We start from the raw sequence: 20,290 nt of genomic DNA, 5'->3' as shown, positions 1-20,290 counted from the left end.
CATGTAACCTAAAATGTCTACTAAAACTCTAGACTGGTGACATATTTACCTGCTACACAAATACAGTGATTACCTGCTTCTTAAACTCTGAAGTCTACACCAAAAACATTGCCACAGACTGTCGTTTCGAGGAGAAAAAACCCAAAGACCTCTAATTCAGTATCTAGGCAGTTATTGTACTACAGAAAAATATCATACTACAATGGTGTCTTTAATGTGCTAATCTCCATATCTCCGTCCATTATCGGTCAACTCATCCAGAGGACAGCACACCCCCTCAGGGGATATTACTAAGTCATTCAAAAAAGCTGTAAGTAGCTGGGCTCTGATGTGTAGCATACTGTCACTTCATACATGGGTAGGTGCACACACACTTCTAGGTCTCGGTAGATGACGTCACTTACACAACGGCCGCTAGCTAGCGATTCCACATCAGCTAAACACACACACACACACACACACACACTCACACACTCACCAGGTGCAGGGCGAAGAAGAGGATGATGAGGACTCCGCAGGACAGCATGGAGAGGCCCAGTAGCAGCACCAGGGGCTGGTACTGGATGATACAGGAGAACTTCCTGTACAGGGCCTCATGTTTCAGCTCCTGGTCATTTAACAGGTACTTCCCTTTAGCCGGCATGGTGGTGCTGACCTGTTCACTACTAAAACCCTGATAAAAGGTTACGGCCCGAAACACGCTGGTTTTAACAAAGAAGCATTTCTATCAACTTCCACTGTCCTCTAAGAGTTGCTGAATTTCCTCTCCACCACTCCTCACACAGGTATGGTAGGCAGGGAATAACGTTGAAAACACCACCACACAGTGTAGGTCAGGGTAGGAGCCGTCTTCTGCTGCAACTGAGACAGACGTGTGTGTGTGTGTGTGTGTGTGTATCTACAGATCCACACATCCAGGTCGGCAGGTTTGCTGAGGTCTTCTAGCTCATACTGCTCAAGTGCAGTTGTCGATTTTCTCCCTCAAGGGCATTTTTGTACCTCTTCTTTCACTCACAGGTTTAGAACTTTCTCTCTCTCGCTTTTCTTTCACTCTCTCTTTCTCCCTCTTTTATCTCCCTTTCTGCATTGGCAGGCAGACCCAGTTCATCCTTGCCAGCTACTGTGTTCCATTCTTCAGTGGGGTTGAGTAATGATCCCAGCGCTGAGAGAAGAGACCAGGGGAGGAGGAGAGTCTAAGGAAAGAGGAGAGGAGGAGGGGAAAGAGGGTGGAGCCTGGGAGGGCGGAGAAAGAAAGAGAGGTCGTCAAGGATTCCTCCAGGATTCAGGATTCTGTCCCATCAGTGCTGAGCGGGTAGAGAGAGGGGCCCAATGTAGCTCCACCCACTGGAGCTGTCACAGTCAGAGGCCTGGGGAGGAGACAACAGAGACAAACTGGGTGAGCTTACTGGAACCAAAGACAGAAGTAGAGTGAAATAGCAATCCACAACACTTGAGGGGCATGGCTCCTCAAAGCGTTTTCTCTTGTTGACATGTCAGAAAATGTTGATGCACTCACTAAGCTTGTTAAGTTTTAATAAAATGGTTACATTTTTATCTGGCATAAAAAAAATGTACAGTTTAGCAATGTGATTTGAAACTACATAACTGTCTGCCAAACTGTACACAGTGAGAGTACAGTGAGTCCCTTCATATGTTGTTTTAGCCAAGGGTGTAAATATGTATACACACGTGAGTGAATCTTCAATCCTCATTCAACCCAAGCCCTGCAGTTGTTCCCACGATCAAGAAAGCCTGGTTTGTCTGTATTCAGTCCCAGTCCTCAGTCTCTGTCCCGGTTTGGCCACAGCTCCATGGAGAACTGGCATGATGACACCTAGCCCTTCTAATGAATAAGCTCTCCATGGAGAACTGGCATGATGACACCTAGCCCTTCTAATGAATAAGCTCTCCATGGAGAACTGGCATGATGACACCTAGACCTTCTAATGAATAAGCTCTCCATGGAGAACTGGCATGATGACACCTAGACCTTCTAATGAATAAGCTCTCCATGGAGAACTGGCATGATGACACCTAGACCTTCTAATGAATAAGCTCTCCATGGAGAACTGGCATGATGACACCTAGACCTTCTAATGAATAAGCTCTCCATGGAGAGCTTTATTCGAGAATACGCCATTGAGGGAAGAACTTTTGCATCATGGCCTCAACTTCATTTACTTCTATCTTATTTAATTTACTCTGACAAAACGCATTCAGCATTGTGGAGTTTAAATGCTAGCCAAGAGTCTCAGTCTATGTCTGCCAAGAATTTTACCTTAGCAACCAATCATTCACAAGAGTTTAAGGAGATTGTCATTCATAGTTTTAATATGTAACACATTTCAAAGATGGACAAAAATAACTTGTCCTCTCTGAAAGAAGCATATTTTAAATCTCCGGCACTGAGCTATGGCCAAACCGTTCTTCTTTACGTGAAACTGCAGTCTTGCTAATGATTAAGGACATGAATGCAGCCCCTTAGAAGTTACATTAAATATCAATAAATCAAGGTGTATTAAGCTGTAGGAAAATAAACCAGGTCTATGTTTTGTTAGGATCCCATTGGCTGGGCAGAGTATGTACTTTGCTCCAGTCTTAATGAGCACAGAGCAGAGGCCACTAAAGCCAGTCAGTATATGAGGAGTCTGATTCCCCTTAGTTCGTCTGCCCTCGCTGGCTGGCTCCCTGGCACACAGGAAGTTTGCTCAGTGAATCAGAGGCTACGTTGTATTTAGAAAACTAAGGCTGAATAAAAAAATGCATTTGGGAGGCTCTCGTCTCAAGTAGGAAGTACTAGGCATCCTTTCTGGTTGGTTTAAAGAGGGCCCAGCGGCTGGTCTTTGTCTCACCTGGTAATAAAATCACAGAACACAACAGCACAGCTACAATATGGGCATGACCGTAAACCATTGGGCTCAAAGACTGATTATGATATCACCTCTCATTTCTTGGCTTCATAAACAGGCTGGTGTGTTTGGGAGGCACCAGATGTTGCTGGGTTGAAACAATATGAAATTAACCTTGCATAAAGTTAGTTAATATAAACCTCATCTCAGCAGTTGCTAATAGTCCTGACTCCTAGACATGTCCTAACAGTATGAAGCATTGTTGCCTGTTTGTCTTTTAGCATGGCAACAGTTGCCATGTGCCATAAAATAGCAAAGGCTGATGAGGTTATGTACCTAAAGGCCAGAGAGGGAGGGACACCTGTTGGGCTGTGTGAATGGATATCCCAGCCAGCCAACCACTCAGGATGCTCCAGTCATAGTGACAACCTGCTCTGTCACAACAGGCCGTGTGTTGATGGAGGTCCGGTCAGCAATTTACAGCCTTGCTGTTTAACTGTTAATTTTATAACTTTAAGACTATTACTGCCAAACAACTAACAACACTTTACCCAGCCCCTATCCTGTACTACCCAGGCTATCCTGCAGTCTGACTAACAGACAGAGTTAGGGAGTTAAAGCAGAGGATGAGGTAAAGCACATACTGGTAAGGGATCCGTCTTCTCTATTAGAAGCTGGGGCCTTGAGGAGGTCAGGGCCCCTCAGATCTATGATATACACACTGTTCATATGAAGGAAATTACTCCTTCAAAAAGAACCCCCACACAAAACACTACAAGCCTTACATCAGACGTGTTGTGAAATATGAGATCATATCTCTGATTTAGCTCCTTCAGACCTTTCAACCCACAGGCTAGATGACTGCTCATGCATGCAGCCAGAGTAAACAGTAGGGAGGAGGTTGAATGAATGTGAGGAAAACCAGGCCCCAATGGCAGACAGTAAAGGACCAAAGGTCCCATTTTGTCATGACTACTCATCTCCTGGATAATGCAGCACGGTTGGTTGGTGTTATCACCCTTAAACAGGGAGACTTAGAGAGTAAGTTATGAGTCCGCAGTGAGAGATACAGAGGCAGAGATAGACAGATGGAGATAGACAATGAGCCACAACTGTGAGGGAAGTCTAAATAGACCATTAAGGGTGGTACTGTTAGAGAATGGTTCTGGGACAAAGGAACAGTGAAATGGCACTGAGACAGTATATCTCAGAGAGCAGTCAGGGGAGACTTATTATCTAGAAGGCTCCAGGGAACTTCTGCTTATCAATGGAACTCAGGATGATGGTTCTCCTTTCAATTTGTGCATCTTCCTGTTCACTTAAGCCAAGCAGCTCATGACAAGAGGGTGCTCTTTCACAATGTATTTTTCGTGCTTTTCAGTGGCTTTGTAGCCTACTTTGTATGTTAGTTAAACCGGGATCACTTTCATTACCTGACATACTGTCTGTGTGCATTCCAATGTTAGGAGGTCAGGACAGTGAGGAAATAATGAAGAGATTTGGAGAGCAGCCTCGTACTGGGGCAGATGGCCCAGTTCCCCACGATGTTAACGATCAGTGAATAGGTCTGTCTCAGTCGGACATTAGTACTGATCATTCCAGGATGTTTTGTCCAGTGGCAGCCATTTAACACCGCCATAGAGCGCTTGTTTGTGAGACAACGGCTTGATATTACAGCTCACAGCCCGACAACCTCTTTATGTTCCAATTCTAAAGTTGCCATGGCAAAGGACCGATGCAGCGGATCTCTGTCTGTCTCCGCCGCTGAGTGGAGTCGTGCGGAGCAGTGCTGGAATAGCGGCCTGGCTTGAATAGGCTGGAGTCTCTCAAGAACAGGATGAATAGCAGTAACTGCACTGCATTGTCTGGGAGGCCTTTCTCTCTGAAAGAGCCGAGGCAAATCGAGGCATTCTCACAGAGGCCTCGCAAACTGGCGTCATTTGACTCCTGGAGCAGCCGCAGCACAAAACTACAGACGTCATCGCCAACCCAGAGCCCTGCCACGAGATTGAGAACGCACATGGCTGCTGTCGCAAACAGACAACATGCATTAACACAAGATAGGGGTTGTGAAGTTCAAGGGACTGGATGTCGTCTTCTCTTTGGCCTCGCAACATGTGAGGGCTAGGAAATGAAAAAAAGTTGCCACTACAATTGAAGGGGAGCAAACTATATTTGACCTGGTGGGATTGTTGTGCAGGAGACACATGTACATACTACATTTTTATGAGTCAGAGTAAGCCACAGCTGGGCAATTCCATGATTTTTCGCATTTAAATGTACACTACCATTCAAAAATTTGGGGTCACATAGAAAATGTCCTTGTTTTTGAAAGAAAAGCACTTTTTTGTCCATTAAAATAACATCAAATTGATCAGAAATACAGTGTAGACATTGTTAGTGTTGTAAATGACTATTGAAGCTGGAAATGGCAGATTTTTTATGAAATATCTACATAGGTGTCCAGAGGCCCATTATCAGCAACCATCACTCCTGTGTTCCAATGACACATTGTGTTGGTTAACCCAAGTTTATCATTTTAAAAGGCTAATTGATCCTTAGAAAACCCTTTTGCAATTATGTTAGCACACCTGAAAACTGTTGTTCTGATTATAGAAGCAATAAAACAAAAAAAAGTAAGAAACTGAAGATCTTGTACAACGCTGTGTACTACTCCCTTCACAGAACAGAGCAAACTGTCTCTAACCAAAATAGAAAGAGGAGTGGGAGGCCCCAGTGGACAACTGAGCAAGAGGACAAGTACATTAGAGTGTCTAGTTTGAGAAAGAGACGACTCAAGTCCTCAACTGGTAGCTTCATTACATAGTACCCGCAAAACACCAGTCTCAACGTCAACAGTGAAGAGGCGACTCCGGGATGCTGGTCTTCTAGGCAGAGTTGCAAAGAAAAAGCCATATCTCAGACTGGCCAATAAAAAGGAAAGATTAAGATGGGCAAAAGAACACAGACACTGAACAGAGGAACTCTGCCTAGAAGGCGTTAAGACTGGTGTTTTGCGGGCCAATGGGTGCAGATGACTCAACACTATACATGTTAGCTACTACAGCGACTGAAATGACTGCAACACTTAAAAGAGCTGTAGTTAGTTTCGGAATGGGTAGCAAGGAATAAGTTAGTCCTAAATATTTCCCAAACTAAAAGCATTGTATTTGGGACAAATCATTCACTAAACCCTACACTGCAACTACATCTCATAATGAATAATGTGGAAATTGAGCAAGTTGAGGTGACTAAACTGCTTGGAATAACCGTGGATCAAAACAACAGTAGCTAAGATGGGGAGAAGTCTGTCCATAATAAAGCGCTGCTCTGCCTTCTTAACAACACTATCAACATGGCAGGTCCTACAGGCCCTGGTTTTGTCGCAACTGGACTACTGTTCAGTAGTGTGGTCAGGTGCCACAAAGAGGAATTTTGGAAAATTGTAGTTGGCTCAGAACAGGGCAGCACGGCTGGCCCTTAAAAGTACACAGAGAGCTAACATTAATGACGTGCATGTCAATCTCTCATGGCTCAAAGTGGAGGAGAGATTGATTTCATCATTACTTGTTTTTGTAAAAGGCGTTGACAAGCAGAAGGTACCGAGCTGTCTGTTTAAAACACTAGCACACAGCTTGGACACCCATGCATACCCCACAAGACATGCCACCAGAGGTCTCTTCACAGTCCCCAAGTCCAGAACAGACTATGGGAGGCGCACAGTACTACATAGAGCCATGACTACATGGAACTCTATTCCATATCAAGTAACTGATGCAAGCAGTAGAATCAGATTTAAAAAGCAGGTAAAAATACACCTTATGGAACAGTGGGGACTGTGAAGTAACACACACACACACACGGATTTTGCGTTGTAGATATGCGGTAGCGGAGTATGGGCCTGAGGGCACACAGTGTATTGTGAATTCTGTAATGAATGTATTGTTATGTTTTTAAAATTGTATAACTGACTTAATTTTGCCAGACCAAGGGAAGAAAGCAGCAGCTAATGGGGATCCATAATAAATGTCATGTACTGTCATGTTGTGTCTTGTCTCTGTCCCTTCCCTTCACCCTGTCTCCCTCTGCTGGTCGTTGTTAGGTTACCTTTTCTCCCCCTCTTTTCCCCCAGCTGTGCCTTGTCTCCTCCTAACCACCTCGTCACCCCTTTTCCCACCTGTTCCCTTTTTCCCTCTGATTAGGTCCCTATATCTCTCTCTGTTTCTGCTCCTGTCCTTGTCGGATTCTTGTTTGTTGTGTTTCATGCCTGAACCAGACTGTCGTCATGTTTGCTGTAACCTTGTCCTGTCCTGTCGGAATCTGCCGGTCTATCTGAGCCTACCTTTGTTTGGTTATTAAAGAAGCTCTGTTTAAGTTAGTTCGCTTTTGGGTCCTCATTCACTCACCGTAACAGAAGAATCCGACCAAGAATGGACCCAGCGACTTCGGATCCTCTCCACTCAGCCGTCGAGATCCAGGGAGCAATGCTAGGCAGACACGAGCAGGAATTGTCTGCTGCTCGACATGCCGTTGAGACCCTGGCCACCCAAGTCTCCAACCTCACAGAACAGGTTCACCATCTCCGCCTCGATCCACCGGCCACTTCCAAGGCTCTCGAATCTCCGGAGCCCAGAATCAATAACCCGCCGTGTTACTCTGGGGAGCCCACTGAATGCCGCTCGTTCCTCACCCAGTGTGATATTGTGTTTTCTCTCCAGCCCAGCACTTACTCCAGGAGCACTGCTCGTGTCGCCTACGTCATATCTCTCCTTATTGGACGGGCTCGTGAGTGGGGCGCGGCAGTCTGGGAGGCAAGGGCTGAGTGTACTAACCAGTATCAGGACTTTAAGGAGGAGATGATACGGGTTTTTGATCGATCTGTTTTTGGGGAGGAGGCTTCCAGGGCCCTGTCTTCCCTATGTCAAGGTAATCGATCCATAACAGACTACTCTATTGAGTTTCGCACTCTTGCTGCCTCCAGTGGCTGGAACGAGCCGGCTTTGCTCGCTCGTTTTCTGGAGGGTCTCCGCGCAGAGGTAAAGGATGAGATTCTCTCCCGGGAGGTTCCTTCCAGCGTGGATTCCTTGATTGAACTCGCTATTCGCATTGAGCGACGGGTTGATCTTCGTCACCGAGCTCGTGGAAAGGAGCTCGCGTTCTCCGTTGCCCCCCTCTCCGCATCACTACCATCTTCCTCTGCCGGCTCGGGTGCTGAGCCCATGCAGCTGGGAGGTATCCGCATCTCGACTAAGGAGAGGGAACGGAGAATCACCAACCGCCTCTGTCTCTATTGCGGTTCCGCTGGTCATTTTGTCATTTCATGTCCAGTAAAAGGCCAGAGCTCATCAGTAAGCGGAGGGCTACTGGTGAGCGCTACTACTCCTGTCTCTCCTTCAAGATCCTGCACTACCTTGTCGGTCCATCTACGCTGGACCGGTTCGTCAGCTTCCTGCAGTGCCTTAATAGACTCTGGGGCGGAGGGCTGTTTTATGGACGAGACCTGGGCTCGGGAACATGACATTCCTCTCAGACAGTTAAAGGAGCCCACGGCCTTGTTCGCCCTGGATGGTAGTCCTCTCCCCAGGATTCAGCGTGAGACGCTACCTTTAACCCTCACTGTTTCTGGTAATCATAGTGAAACCATTTCTTTTTTAATTTTTCGTTCACCTTTTACACCTGTTGTTTTGGGCCATCCCTGGCTAGTTTGTCATAATCCTTCCATTAATTGGTCTAGTAATTCTATCCTCTCCTGGAACGTCTCTTGTCATGTGAAATGTTTAATGTCTGCTATCCCTCCTGTTTCCTCTGTCTCTTCTTCACAGGAGGAGCCTGGTGATTTGACAGGGGTGCCGGAGGAATATCACGATCTGCGCACGGTGTTCAGTCGGTCCAGGGCCACCTCTCTTCCTCCACACCGGTCGTATGATTGTAGTATTGATCTCCTTCCGGGAACCACCCCCCCCCGGGGTAGACTATACTCTCTGTCGGCTCCCGAACGTAAGGCTCTCGAGGATTATTTGTCTGTAGCTCTTGACGCGGGTACCATAGTCCCCTCCTCCTCTCCCGCCGGAGCGGGGTTTTTTTTTGTCAAGAAGAAGGACGGGTCTCTGCGCCCCTGCATAGATTATCGAGGGCTGAATGACATAACAGTGAAGAATCGTTATCCGCTTCCTCTTATGTCTTCAGCCTTCGAGATCCTGCAGGGAGCCAGGTTTTTCACTAAGTTGGAGCTTCGTAACGCTTACCATCTCGTGCGCATCAGGGAGGGGGACGAGTGGAAGACGGCGTTTAACACTCCGTTAGGGCACTTTGAATACCGGGTTCTTCCTTTCGGCCTCGCTAACGCTCCAGCTGTCTTTCAGGCATTAGTCAATGATGTCCTGAGAGACATGCTGAACATCTTTGTTTTCGTTTACCTTGACGATATCCTGATTTTTTCACCGTCACTCCAGATTCATGTTCAGCACGTTCGACGTGTCCTCCAGCGCCTTTTAGAGAATTGTCTTTTTGTGAAGGCTGAGAAGTGCACTTTTCATGCCTCCTCCGTCACATTTCTCGGTTCTGTTATTTCCGCTGAAGGCATTAAGATGGATCCCGCTAAGGTCCAAGCTGTCATTGATTGGCCCGTCCCTAAGTCACGCGTCGAGCTGCAGCGCTTTCTCGGCTTCGCGAACTTCTATCGTCGTTTCATCCGTAATTTCGGTCAGGTGGCAGCTCCTCTCACAGCCCTTACTTCTGTCAAGACGTGCTTTAAGTGGTCCGTTTCCGCCCAGGGAGCTTTTGATCTCCTCAAGAATCGTTTTACATCCGCTCCTATCCTTGTTACACCTGACGTCTCTAGACAGTTCGTTGTCGAGGTTGACGCGTCAGAGGTGGGCGTGGGAGCCATTCTTTCTCAGCGCTCCCTCTCTGACGACAAGGCCCACCCATGCGCGTATTTTTCTCATCGCCTGTCGCCGTCGGAACGTAACTATGATGTGGGTAACCGCGAACTGCTCGCCATCCGGTTAGCCCTAGGCGAATGGCGACAGTGGTTGGAGGGGGCGACCGTTCCTTTTGTCGTTTGGACTGACCATAGGAACCTTGAGTACATCCGTTCTGCCAAACGACTTAATGCGCGTCAGGCGCGTTGGGCGCTGTTTTTCGCTCGTTTCGAGTTCGTGATTTCTTATCGTCCGGGCTCTAAGAACACCAAGCCTGATGCTTTGTCTCGTCTCTTCAGTTCTTCAGTAGCCTCCACTGACCCCGAGGGGATTCTCCCTGAGGGGCGTGTTGTCGGGTTGACTGTCTGGGGAATTGAGAGGCAGGTAAAGCAAGCGCTCACTCACACTCCGTCGCCGCGCGCTTGTCCTAGGAACCTTCTTTTCGTTCCCGTTCCTACTCGTCTGGCCGTTCTTCAGTGGGCTCACTCTGCCAAGTTAGCCGGCCACCCTGGCGTTCGGGGTACGCTTGCTTCCGGCTTTCACCCCCAGTCTAACGGTCAAGCAGAACGGGCCAATCAGACTATTGGTCGCATCTTACGCAGTCTTTCTTTTCGCAACCCTGCGTCTTGGTCAGAACAGCTCCCCTGGGCAGAATACGCCCACAACTCGCTTCCTTCGTCTGCGACCGGGCTATCTCCTTTTCAGAGTAGCCTCGGGTACCAGCCTCCGCTGTTCTCATCTCAGTTCGCCGAGTCCAGCGTCCCCTCCGCTCAGGCTTTTGTCCAACGTTGCGAGCGCACCTGGAAGAGGGTCAGGTCTGCACTTTGCCGTTATAGGACGCAGACTGTGAGGGCTGCTAATAAGCGTAGAACTAAGAGTCCTAGATATTGTCGCGGTCAGAGAGTTTGGCTCTCCACTCAGAACCTTCCCCTTAAGACGGCTTCTCGCAAGTTGACCCCGCGGTTCATTGGTCCGTTCCGTATTTCTCGGGTCATTAATCCTGTCGCAGTTCGACTTCTTCTTCCGCGATACCTTCGTCGCGTCCACCCGGTCTTCCATGTCTCCTGCATCAAGCCCGTCCTTCGCGCCCCCGCTCGTCCTCCCCCCCCCCCCCCCCCCCCCATCCTTGTCGAGGGCGCACCCATCTACAGGGTCCGTAGAATTTTGGACATGCGTCCTCGGGGCCGTGGTCACCAGTACCTCGTAGATTGGGAGGGGTACGGTCCTGAGGAGAGGAGTTGGGTTCCCTCTCGGGACGTGCTGGACCGTGCGCTGATCGAGGATTTCCTCCGTTGCCGCCAGGTTTCCTCCTCGAGTGCGCCAGGAGGCGCTCGGTGAGTGGGGGGGTACTGTCATGTACTGTCATGTTGTGTCTTGTCTCTGTCCCTTCCCTTCACCCTGTCTCCCTCTGCTGGTCGTTGTTAGGTTACCTTTTCTCCCCCTCTTTTCCCCCAGCTGTGCCTTGTCTCCTCCTAACCACCTCGTCACCCCTTTTCCCACCTGTTCCCTTTTTCCCTCTGATTAGGTCCCTATATCTCTCTCTGTTTCTGCTCCTGTCCTTGTCGGATTCTTGTTTGTTGTGTTTCATGCCTGAACCAGACTGTCGTCATGTTTGCTGTAACCTTGTCCTGTCCTGTCGGAATCTGCCGGTCTATCTGAGCCTACCTTTGTTTGGTTATTAAAGAAGCTCTGTTTAAGTTAGTTCGCTTTTGGGTCCTCATTCACTCACCGTAACAATAAATACAAATACCACCTATTGATACCCATCTACCAATAGGTGCCCTTTTTTGCGAGGCATTGGAAAACTTCCCTGGTCTTTGTGGTTGAATCTGTGTTTGAAATTCATTGCTCGAATGAGGGACCTATAATTGTATGTATGGGGTACAGAGATGAGGTAGTCTTTCAAAAATCATGTTAAACACTATTATTGCACACTGAATGAGTCCATGCAATTTATTATGTGAATTGTTAAGCACATTTTTACTCCTTAACTTATTTAGGCTTGACCTAACACAGGTGTTGAATACTTAGAGTCAAGACATTTCAGCTTTACATTTGTTATTAATTTGTAAAAATGTCTAAAAAGATTATTCCACTTTGACATTATGGGGTATTGTGTGTAGGCTACTGACACAAAATCTCATCGTAATCCATTTTACATTCAGACTGGAACACAACAAAATGTGGAATAAGTCAAGAGGTGTAAATACTTTCTGAAGGCACTGTATATCAAGCAAATAAGTGCATTTCACGCAGGGCGCTGCATTCAGTCTCATTTAACCAGGCTACCTGAGTCAACCAACTCATCACACAACAAGACCCTGTCTGCATGGTCTCACAGCTGACTGAAATATGTACAGTAATGCACTGTCCTTAAATTAGATCAGGCTCCCCCTCACCACCCGTAGCATCATCCAGTGATATTGAATTAGCTTGGTGCAGCAGGGAGAGCTGCCGAAAGACAATGACATTAACAGGATGTTATCTCTGGCTGTTTTCAGCTCTTTACTTTATCATAGCTTGTTTATGATAAACACAGGAAGTACAGGCGAGAGCGAAAGCGTGGGTCGGAAGCCGGGCCCTTGTCACACACAAGTGTTCCACAAACGCTGTGTCACATACACACAAGTGGAGCCATCCATTTTGTTACCTGACACACACAATGAATGGTCCTGAACAGTGATATTCATAGAAAATTAATCATTAAAAGCCAATATCTAGGTTGAATCAATCAGACTGGGTAATTTCCTGTTCTCTCAAGATGTAGCTAGTTATGGACATGAGAACCACTGCCTGCACATTCAATATCATAAGTGTTCCTTCCTTCCCATACTGAATAATCAATAACTCCCTGTGCATGCGAGTAAAGCACTTTCTAAAATGGAGACAAAAAGAAAACACTGGAGGAGGAAAGAAAATGAAAAGGAAAGAAAGAAGAGAGCATTGTTTCCAGTCAGTGCAGCCAACCACATCCCTATTTCTGGTTTCATAACCCCTCTGTTAGCAGAGCCAGGCCAGGCTGAGGCGAGCTGGCTAAGTGCCCCAGCCCAGGACCTCTCAACCCACAGCAGCCTGCTAGGGTCTGGCTCTGGACCCCTCTCACGGCCCTCCCTGGCCCTCACGGTCCTCCCTGGCCTCCACCACCACGGCACTGATCATGGAGCCATAATGACTACTCAGTACGCTAGCCAATGAACTACTGACACCACCTCAGAGAAATCTCAGCAAGTACATCATAGAAATATTATGAACTACACACTCAAAACCCTTAAATAATCCCAACAGAGTGCAGTACAGTAGATTATACAACGGGTGGGTCTAATCCTGGATGCTGATTGGTTAAAAATCGCATTCCAGACAGTGTCTATTCCACAAGATACCACTGGCTAAATCTGACGTTGAAATGCCTATTTACACTGTTCCATCTGACTGTGCCATCCACTGTCTCATCAACCTTGCCAAGCAATTTACATATTCGTTGTAAAAAAGCATTTGGACATCGTCTTCCATTTCTTTTAGACTAGCATTTGTGTTTCAACAGCAGAGAATTGTAATAACCTTGGTCTGTCTCTCCAACATTTGCAACATTGTTTCAACTTTGAAATTCGATCTCCAGCTGTCCTATGAACGTATCCGGAGTTGGGACGAGACAGACTGGCAGCTTTTCTCAGCCAGTCAAAATCATGAATCAGCATAATTTTTATGCGTATTTACAAAGAAATGTCAATAGAAAAACACGAAATGCAGCTAGTTTGCTGTCATTCCAGCTTCAGTCTGAAGTGATTGTGTTTGCTATCTCTTCTGAACAATGGCCTGGCGAGAGAGCAAATGTTCTATGCCAGGCGAAATCGCTCATTTTTATAGATGTATCCCCCCCCAAAAAAATAACTGGAAAACAGCTTAAACAAACGCAAATGCAGCTACTTCATTCTGGCTGTGTGAGGACAGACGCTGGAGACGAGAATCAAGTACAGGGAGTGAACATTTAATGAAACACAGACAGGAACAGAATACGGACAGCGTCTGGACAGGGAGAAAACATTTAATGAAACACAGACAGGAACAGAATACGGACAGCGTCTGGACAGGGAGAAAACATTTAATGAAACACAGACAGGAACAGAATACGGACAGCGTCTGGACAGGGAGAAAACATTTAATGAAACACAGACAGGAACAGAATACGGACAGCGTCTGGACAGGGGGAAAACATTTAATGAAACACAGACAGGAACAGAATACGGACAGCCTCTGGACAGGGGGAAAACATTTAATGAAACACGGACAGGAACAGAATACGGACAGCGTCTGGACAGGGAGAAAACATTTAATGAAACACAGACAGGAACAGAATACGGACAGCGTCTGGACAGGGGGAAAACATTTAATGAAACACAGACAGGAACAGAATACGGACAGCCTCTGGACAGGGGGAAAACATTTAATGAAACACGGACAGGAACAGAATACGGACAGCGTCTGGACAGGGAGAAAACATTTAATGAAACACGGACAGGAACAGAATACGGACAGCGTCTGGACAGGGAGAAAACATTTAATGAAACACAGACAGGAACAGAATACGGACAGCGTCTGGACAGGGGGAAAACATTTAATGAAACACGGACAGGAACAGAATACGGACAGCGTCTGGACAGGGAGAAAACAAAAATGACAATGCTGACATGGGGATGAAACAGAGGAAACAGACAGATATAGGGAAGGCAATCAAAACGTGAAGGAGTCCACGTGAGTCCAATGAGCGCAATGATGGTGACAGGCCTGGCGCCCTCAAGCTTCAGAGAGGGGAAGCGGGAGCAGGCGTGACAGGCTGCACTGTTTGACGTGAATGTGTTAGCCAAAGTTGACTAGCTAGCAAGCAAGGGATAAGAAGGTTGCCAGCCAGTATAGCAACGGAACATTTATAACAAAGACTGGAACAAAAATACTTAATGACTGAGTCGTGTCTCTGGCAACTGAACCAATAGAACGAACAAGCATGTAATGAATAAATAAATAAAAATGAATAAATTCATCAAAATAATGTTAATGAAAATATGTCAATTATTATTTGATTGTGTTGGTAACCCACTGTATAAAAGTGATAATGCCCTTGAAGCTGGTGTTTAGAAGATACATTGGCACGGTTTGCAACAACACCCATGCCAATATATCCTCCAAACACCGGCTTCTCGGGCATTATCACTTAAGTAGATTTGATGTCTAGACAGTGTTGACCTCTGCTACTGAGGTGTTGTAGGGAGAAAGGGAGGGAGACACCAGCTTCAGCACCAGCTAGGCTTAATGAGGGTAATTTTCCATGGTGCCATACAGTTAAGGGTGTTGACATGGCCATATGGTCCATGTTTTGAACACTGAGCTGTCATAACCTGGTTGTTGTAAATTTTCCAATGAATCATATGAGTCAGTCAGTTGGTGAACCAGCTAGACTCTCTTTTACAGCGAATACTGAGAGTACATGAACATACAGGACAATATAAAAAAAATTATACCAGTGTTGAATGACATACCTCAGTGAACCAGTCACAACTGAGCTTCCAGAGAGCAGAAGCTGTATTTATTTCCTCAGATTGAAAATGATCTAACTATAAGTACATGAATGAATATACCTGACATCAATATTATGCATACAGTATGTGCTTTCTATTGTATAGACTATTTTTACACAGCTGCAAACTGGGCAGGTGTGACTTTCCATAAGCATGAGTCCACTGCATACTATAGTAGCAGCCCTTTGATTGTGTGTATGTGTGTAACATCTAGGCCTATATCTGCGCTCTCCTGAACATGAAGCCAGGCACATAATGTGACTAAACTCAGGTCCTACAATTCTAGAATGTTTGTGTTTATGACCAACTATGATGTTTAGTGATGCATTGAACAAAAATGTTCTTCTGGGACCATTAAACATAACCTACTGTGCATGGAAACTGAAACCATACTCACACTAAATTTAGGCTGACCTAAAACCTAGAGCTGGTACAATAAACAGAGCATTATCGATATCGACCAAACCGTCCACTTATCGTGGGCATTTGGCTGATATTGTTCATTACGATAAATAACCGATAGGGCCCTACTAGAGAAATGTGAGGTTTAAAATGAAATAAGTTTCCTAATATTGTTAATGGAACAATTGATAGATGCAACATTAGAAGTAATAATAGTTTCAATAACTCCTAATATAAAAAACTATCATGATACATTTTGTTTTACCCCTTTTTCTCCCCAATTTTGTGGTATCCAATTGTTTTTTTTAGTAGCTACTATCTTGTCTCATCGCTACAACTCCCGTACGGGCTCAGGAGAGACGATGGTTGAAAGTCATGCGTTCTCCGATACACAACCAAGCCGCACTGCTTCTTAACACAGTGCGCATCCAACCCGGAAGCCAGCCGCACCAATGTGTCGGTGGAAACACTGTGCACCTGGCAACCTTGGTTAGCGCGCACTATGCGCGATGAGACAAGGATATCCCTACCGGCCAAGCCCTCCCTAACCCGGACGACGCTAGGCCAATTGTGCGTCACCCACGGACCTCCTGGTCGCGGCCGGTTACGACAGAGCCTGGGCGCGAACCCAGAGTCTCTGGTGGCACAGCTGGCGCTGCAGTACAGCGCCCTTAACCACTGCACCACATCATGATTAATGTACTGAATTATCTGGATATGGATTTTTGCCCAGCTCTACTAAAGCTGGAAATAAAACGGCCATAGCCGTGGAAAATACATTTTTTATTTAATTCTGATTTGTCAAAATAAATATCATCAAAGTAGTGCACTGGGCCTTAATTATTCCTGTAAGAGAGTGAACCAAAACAGCAGGCAGCAGCATGGGGAAAAAATTCACATATTCCCGCGGCCATTTATATAACCTCTCTCCTAGATATAGTGTTTGTAGAGCAGGGTGGTGAGATTGTTCGTAATCAATATCAAATTAAGGCCAGCCAGTCTTTCACAGATGTGATTTCTTTATCACATTAACAAAGGGTTTGTTACGCAATAATTGAAGAGCCCTTGATTACTATTGCAACACTTGGTAACACACCCACACACAGTTTTCACAAAGCATCGATTGACCCTCAGTAATATCAATCAGTCAAGACTGACCAATCTAATGTTCAAATGCAGCAGTTCATTACTGTAGCACTAGACGAAAGCTTTTAGATCAGAGGATTAAAATACCCCCTGTGAGTCTGTGCTAGAGGTCGACCGATTAATCGGAATGGCCGATTAATTAGGGCCGATTTCAAGTTTTCATAACAATCGGAAATCGGTCTTTTTGGGTGCCGATTTGCCAATTTGTTAAATATTTTTTATACCTTTATTTAACTAGGCATGTCAGTTAAGAACACATTCTTATTTTCAATGACGGCCAAGGAACGGTGGGTTAACTGCCTTGTTCAGGGGCAAAACTACAGATTTTCACCATGTCAGCTCGGGGGATGCAATCTTGCAACCTTACAGTTAACTAGTCCAACGCAATAATGGCCTGCCTCTTGTTGCATTCCACAAGGAGACTGCCTGTTACGCGAATGCAGTAAGCCAAGGTAAGTTGCTAGCTAGCATTAAACTTATCTTATAAAAAACAATCAATCATAATCACTAGTTAACTACACATGGTTGATGATATTACTAGATATTATCTAGCGTGTCCTGCGTTGCATATATTCTGACTGAGCATACAAGCATACAAATATCTAAGTATCTGACTGAGCGGTGGTAGGCAGAAGCAGGCGCGTAAACATTAATTCAAACAGCACTTTCGTGCGTCTTGCCAGCAGCTCTTCGTTGTGCATCAAGCATTGCTCTGTTTATGACTTCAAGCCTATCAACTCCCAAGATGAGGCTGGTATAACCGAAGTGAAATGGCTAGCTAGTTAGCGCGCGCTAATAGCGTTTCAACCGTCACTCGCTCTGAGCCTTCTAGTAGTTGTTCCCCTTGCTCTGCATGGGTAACGCTGCTTCGATGTGGCTGTTGTCGTTGTGTTGCTGGTTCGAGCCCAGGGAGGAGCAAGGAGAGGGACGGAAGCTATACTGTTACACTGGCAATACTAAAGTGCCTATAAGAACATCTAATAGTCAAAAGGTTAATGAAATACAAATGGTAGAGAGGGAAATAGTCCTAGAATTCCTACAATAACTACAACCTAAAACTTCTTACCTTGGAATATTGAAGACTTAAAATGAACCAGCAGCTTTCATATGTTGTCATGTTCTGAGCAAGGAACTGAAATGTTAGCTTTCTTACATAGCACATATTGCACTTTTACTTTCTTCTCCAACACTTCGTTTTTGCATTATGTGAACCAAATTGAACATGTTTCATTATTTACTTGAGGCTAAATTGATTTTATTGATGTATTATATTAAGTTCAAATACAGTGGGGCAAAAAAGCATTTAGTCAGCCACCAATTGTGCAAGCTCTCCCCCTTAAAAAGATGAGAGGCCTGTAATTTTCAGCATAGGTACACTTCAACTATGACAGACAAAATGAGAGAAAAAAAATCCAGAAAATCACATTGTAGGATTTTTAATGAATTTATTTGCAAATTATGGTGGAAAATACGTATTTGGTCAATAACAAAAGTTTCTCAATACTTTGTTATATACCCTTTGTTGGCAATGACAGAGGTCAAACGTTTTCTGTAAGTCTTCACAAGGTTTTCACACACTGTTGCTGGTATTTTGGCCCATTCCTCCATGCAGATCTCCTCTAGAGCAGTGATGTTTTGGGGCTGTTGCTGGGTAACACGGACTTTCAACTCCCTCCAAAGAGTTTCTATGGGGTTGACATCTGGAGACTGGCTAGGCAACTCCAGGACCTTGAAATGCTTCTTACGAAGCCACTCCTTCGTTGCCCGGGCGGTGTGTTTGGGATCATTGTCATGCTGAAAGACCCAGCAACGTTTCATCTTCAATGTCCTTGCTGATGGAAGGAGGTTTTCACTCAAAATCTCACGATACATGGCCCCATTCATTCTTTCCTTTACACGGATCAGTCGTCCTGGTCCCTTTGCAGAAAAACAGCCCAAAGCATGATGTTTCCACCCCCATGTTTCACAGTAGGTATGGTGTTCTTTGGATGCAACTCAGCATTCTTTATCCTCCAAACACGACGAGTTGGGTTTTTACCAAAAAGTTATATTTTGGTTTCAACTGACATTCTCCCAATCTTTTTCTGGATCATCCAAATGCTCTCTAGCAAACTTCAGACGGGCCTGGACATGTACTGGCTTAAGCAGGGGGACACATCTGGCACTGCAGGATTTGAGTCCCTGGCAGCATAGTGTGTTACTGATGGTAGGCTTTGTTACTTTGGTCACAGCTCTCTGCAGGTCATTCACTAGGTACCCCCGTGTGGTTCTGGGATTTTTGCTCATCGTTCTTGTGATCATTTTGACCCCACGGGGTGGGATCTTGCATGGAGCCCCAGATCGAGGGAGATTATCAGTGGTCTTGTATGTCTTCCATTTCCTAATAATTGCTCCCACAGTTGATTTCTTCAAACCAAGCTGCTTACCTATTGCAGATTCAGTCTTCCCAGCCAGGTGCAGGTCTACAATTTTGTTTCTGGTGTCCTTTGACAGCTCTTTAGTCTTGGCCATAGTGGAGTTTGGAGTGTGACTGTTTGAGGTTGTGGACAGGTGTCTTTTATACTGATAACAAGTTCAAACAGGTGCCATTAATACAGGTAACGAGTGGAGGACAGAGGAACCTCTTAAAGAAGAAGTTACAGGTCTGTGAGAGCCAGAAATCTTGCTTGTTTGTAGGTGACCAAATACTTATTTTCCACCATATTTTGCAAATAAATTCATTAAAAATCCTACAATGTGATTTTCTGAATTTTTTTCTCTCATTTTGTCTGTCACAGTTGAAGTGTACCCATGATGAAAATTACAGGCCTCTCTCATCTTTTTAAGTGGCAGAACTTGCACAATTGGTGACTGACTAAATACTTTTTTGCCCCACTGTAAGTGTTAATTCAGTATTGTTGTAATTGTCATTATAACAAATAAATAAATAAATAAATAAATAAAAACCGTCCGATTAATCGGTATCGGCTTTTTTTGTCCTGCAATAAATCGGTATCGGCGTTGAAAAATCATAATCGGTCGACCTCTAGTCTGTGCACAGACTGACTTCATCCATCCCACCATACTATTTAATTCCTAGTACTAGTGTACAAGGCCCATCATTTAATCTGGTTCCACACACAGTTCATCTTCTCATTGCCCCGCCAACCCACAGTCTCTCCACAGGCGGTCCTGAGGTTTAGTCTCTAATAGAGACGGCATGTGGATTAGGCCTACTAGCCTGGTTAAAATAGACTGAACGCCGCTCATTAAATAAATAAATAAATACTATAGTGTTCTAATTCCTAAGGTCTATGACGCCGATATACTCAGGCGCTGTAGTTTTCAGTCTGGTTTAGCCAGGCTAGTGGATTACAGCTTCACCACAAATCAAAAAATGTAATCCTCCAGTAATTCCTCC

At 45.4% G+C, this 20,290-nt stretch overlaps 1 protein-coding gene across 4 annotated transcripts in view; it reads right to left on the bottom strand.

Annotated features, from left to right (window-relative positions):
* LOC139385231 (adenylate cyclase type 2-like) overlaps positions 1–20,290 on the bottom strand; it is an 80,408-nt gene that overhangs the window by 43,507 nt on the left and 16,611 nt on the right. For all 4 annotated transcript variants that reach the window (XM_071130367.1, XM_071130368.1, XM_071130366.1 and 1 more), the window contains one exon: positions 479–1,367. In XM_071130367.1, coding sequence (XP_070986468.1) covers positions 479–643 — 165 coding nt within the window. In that variant the 5' untranslated portion in view covers positions 644–1,367. The remainder of the gene's footprint in view (positions 1–478; positions 1,368–20,290) is intronic.

This window comes from Oncorhynchus clarkii, chromosome 26, assembly GCF_045791955.1.
Source record: "Oncorhynchus clarkii lewisi isolate Uvic-CL-2024 chromosome 26, UVic_Ocla_1.0, whole genome shotgun sequence".
In the NCBI taxonomy this organism is placed as follows: Eukaryota; Metazoa; Chordata; class Actinopteri; order Salmoniformes; family Salmonidae; genus Oncorhynchus; species Oncorhynchus clarkii.
This window is presented reverse-complemented; position numbering and strand designations above follow the sequence as displayed.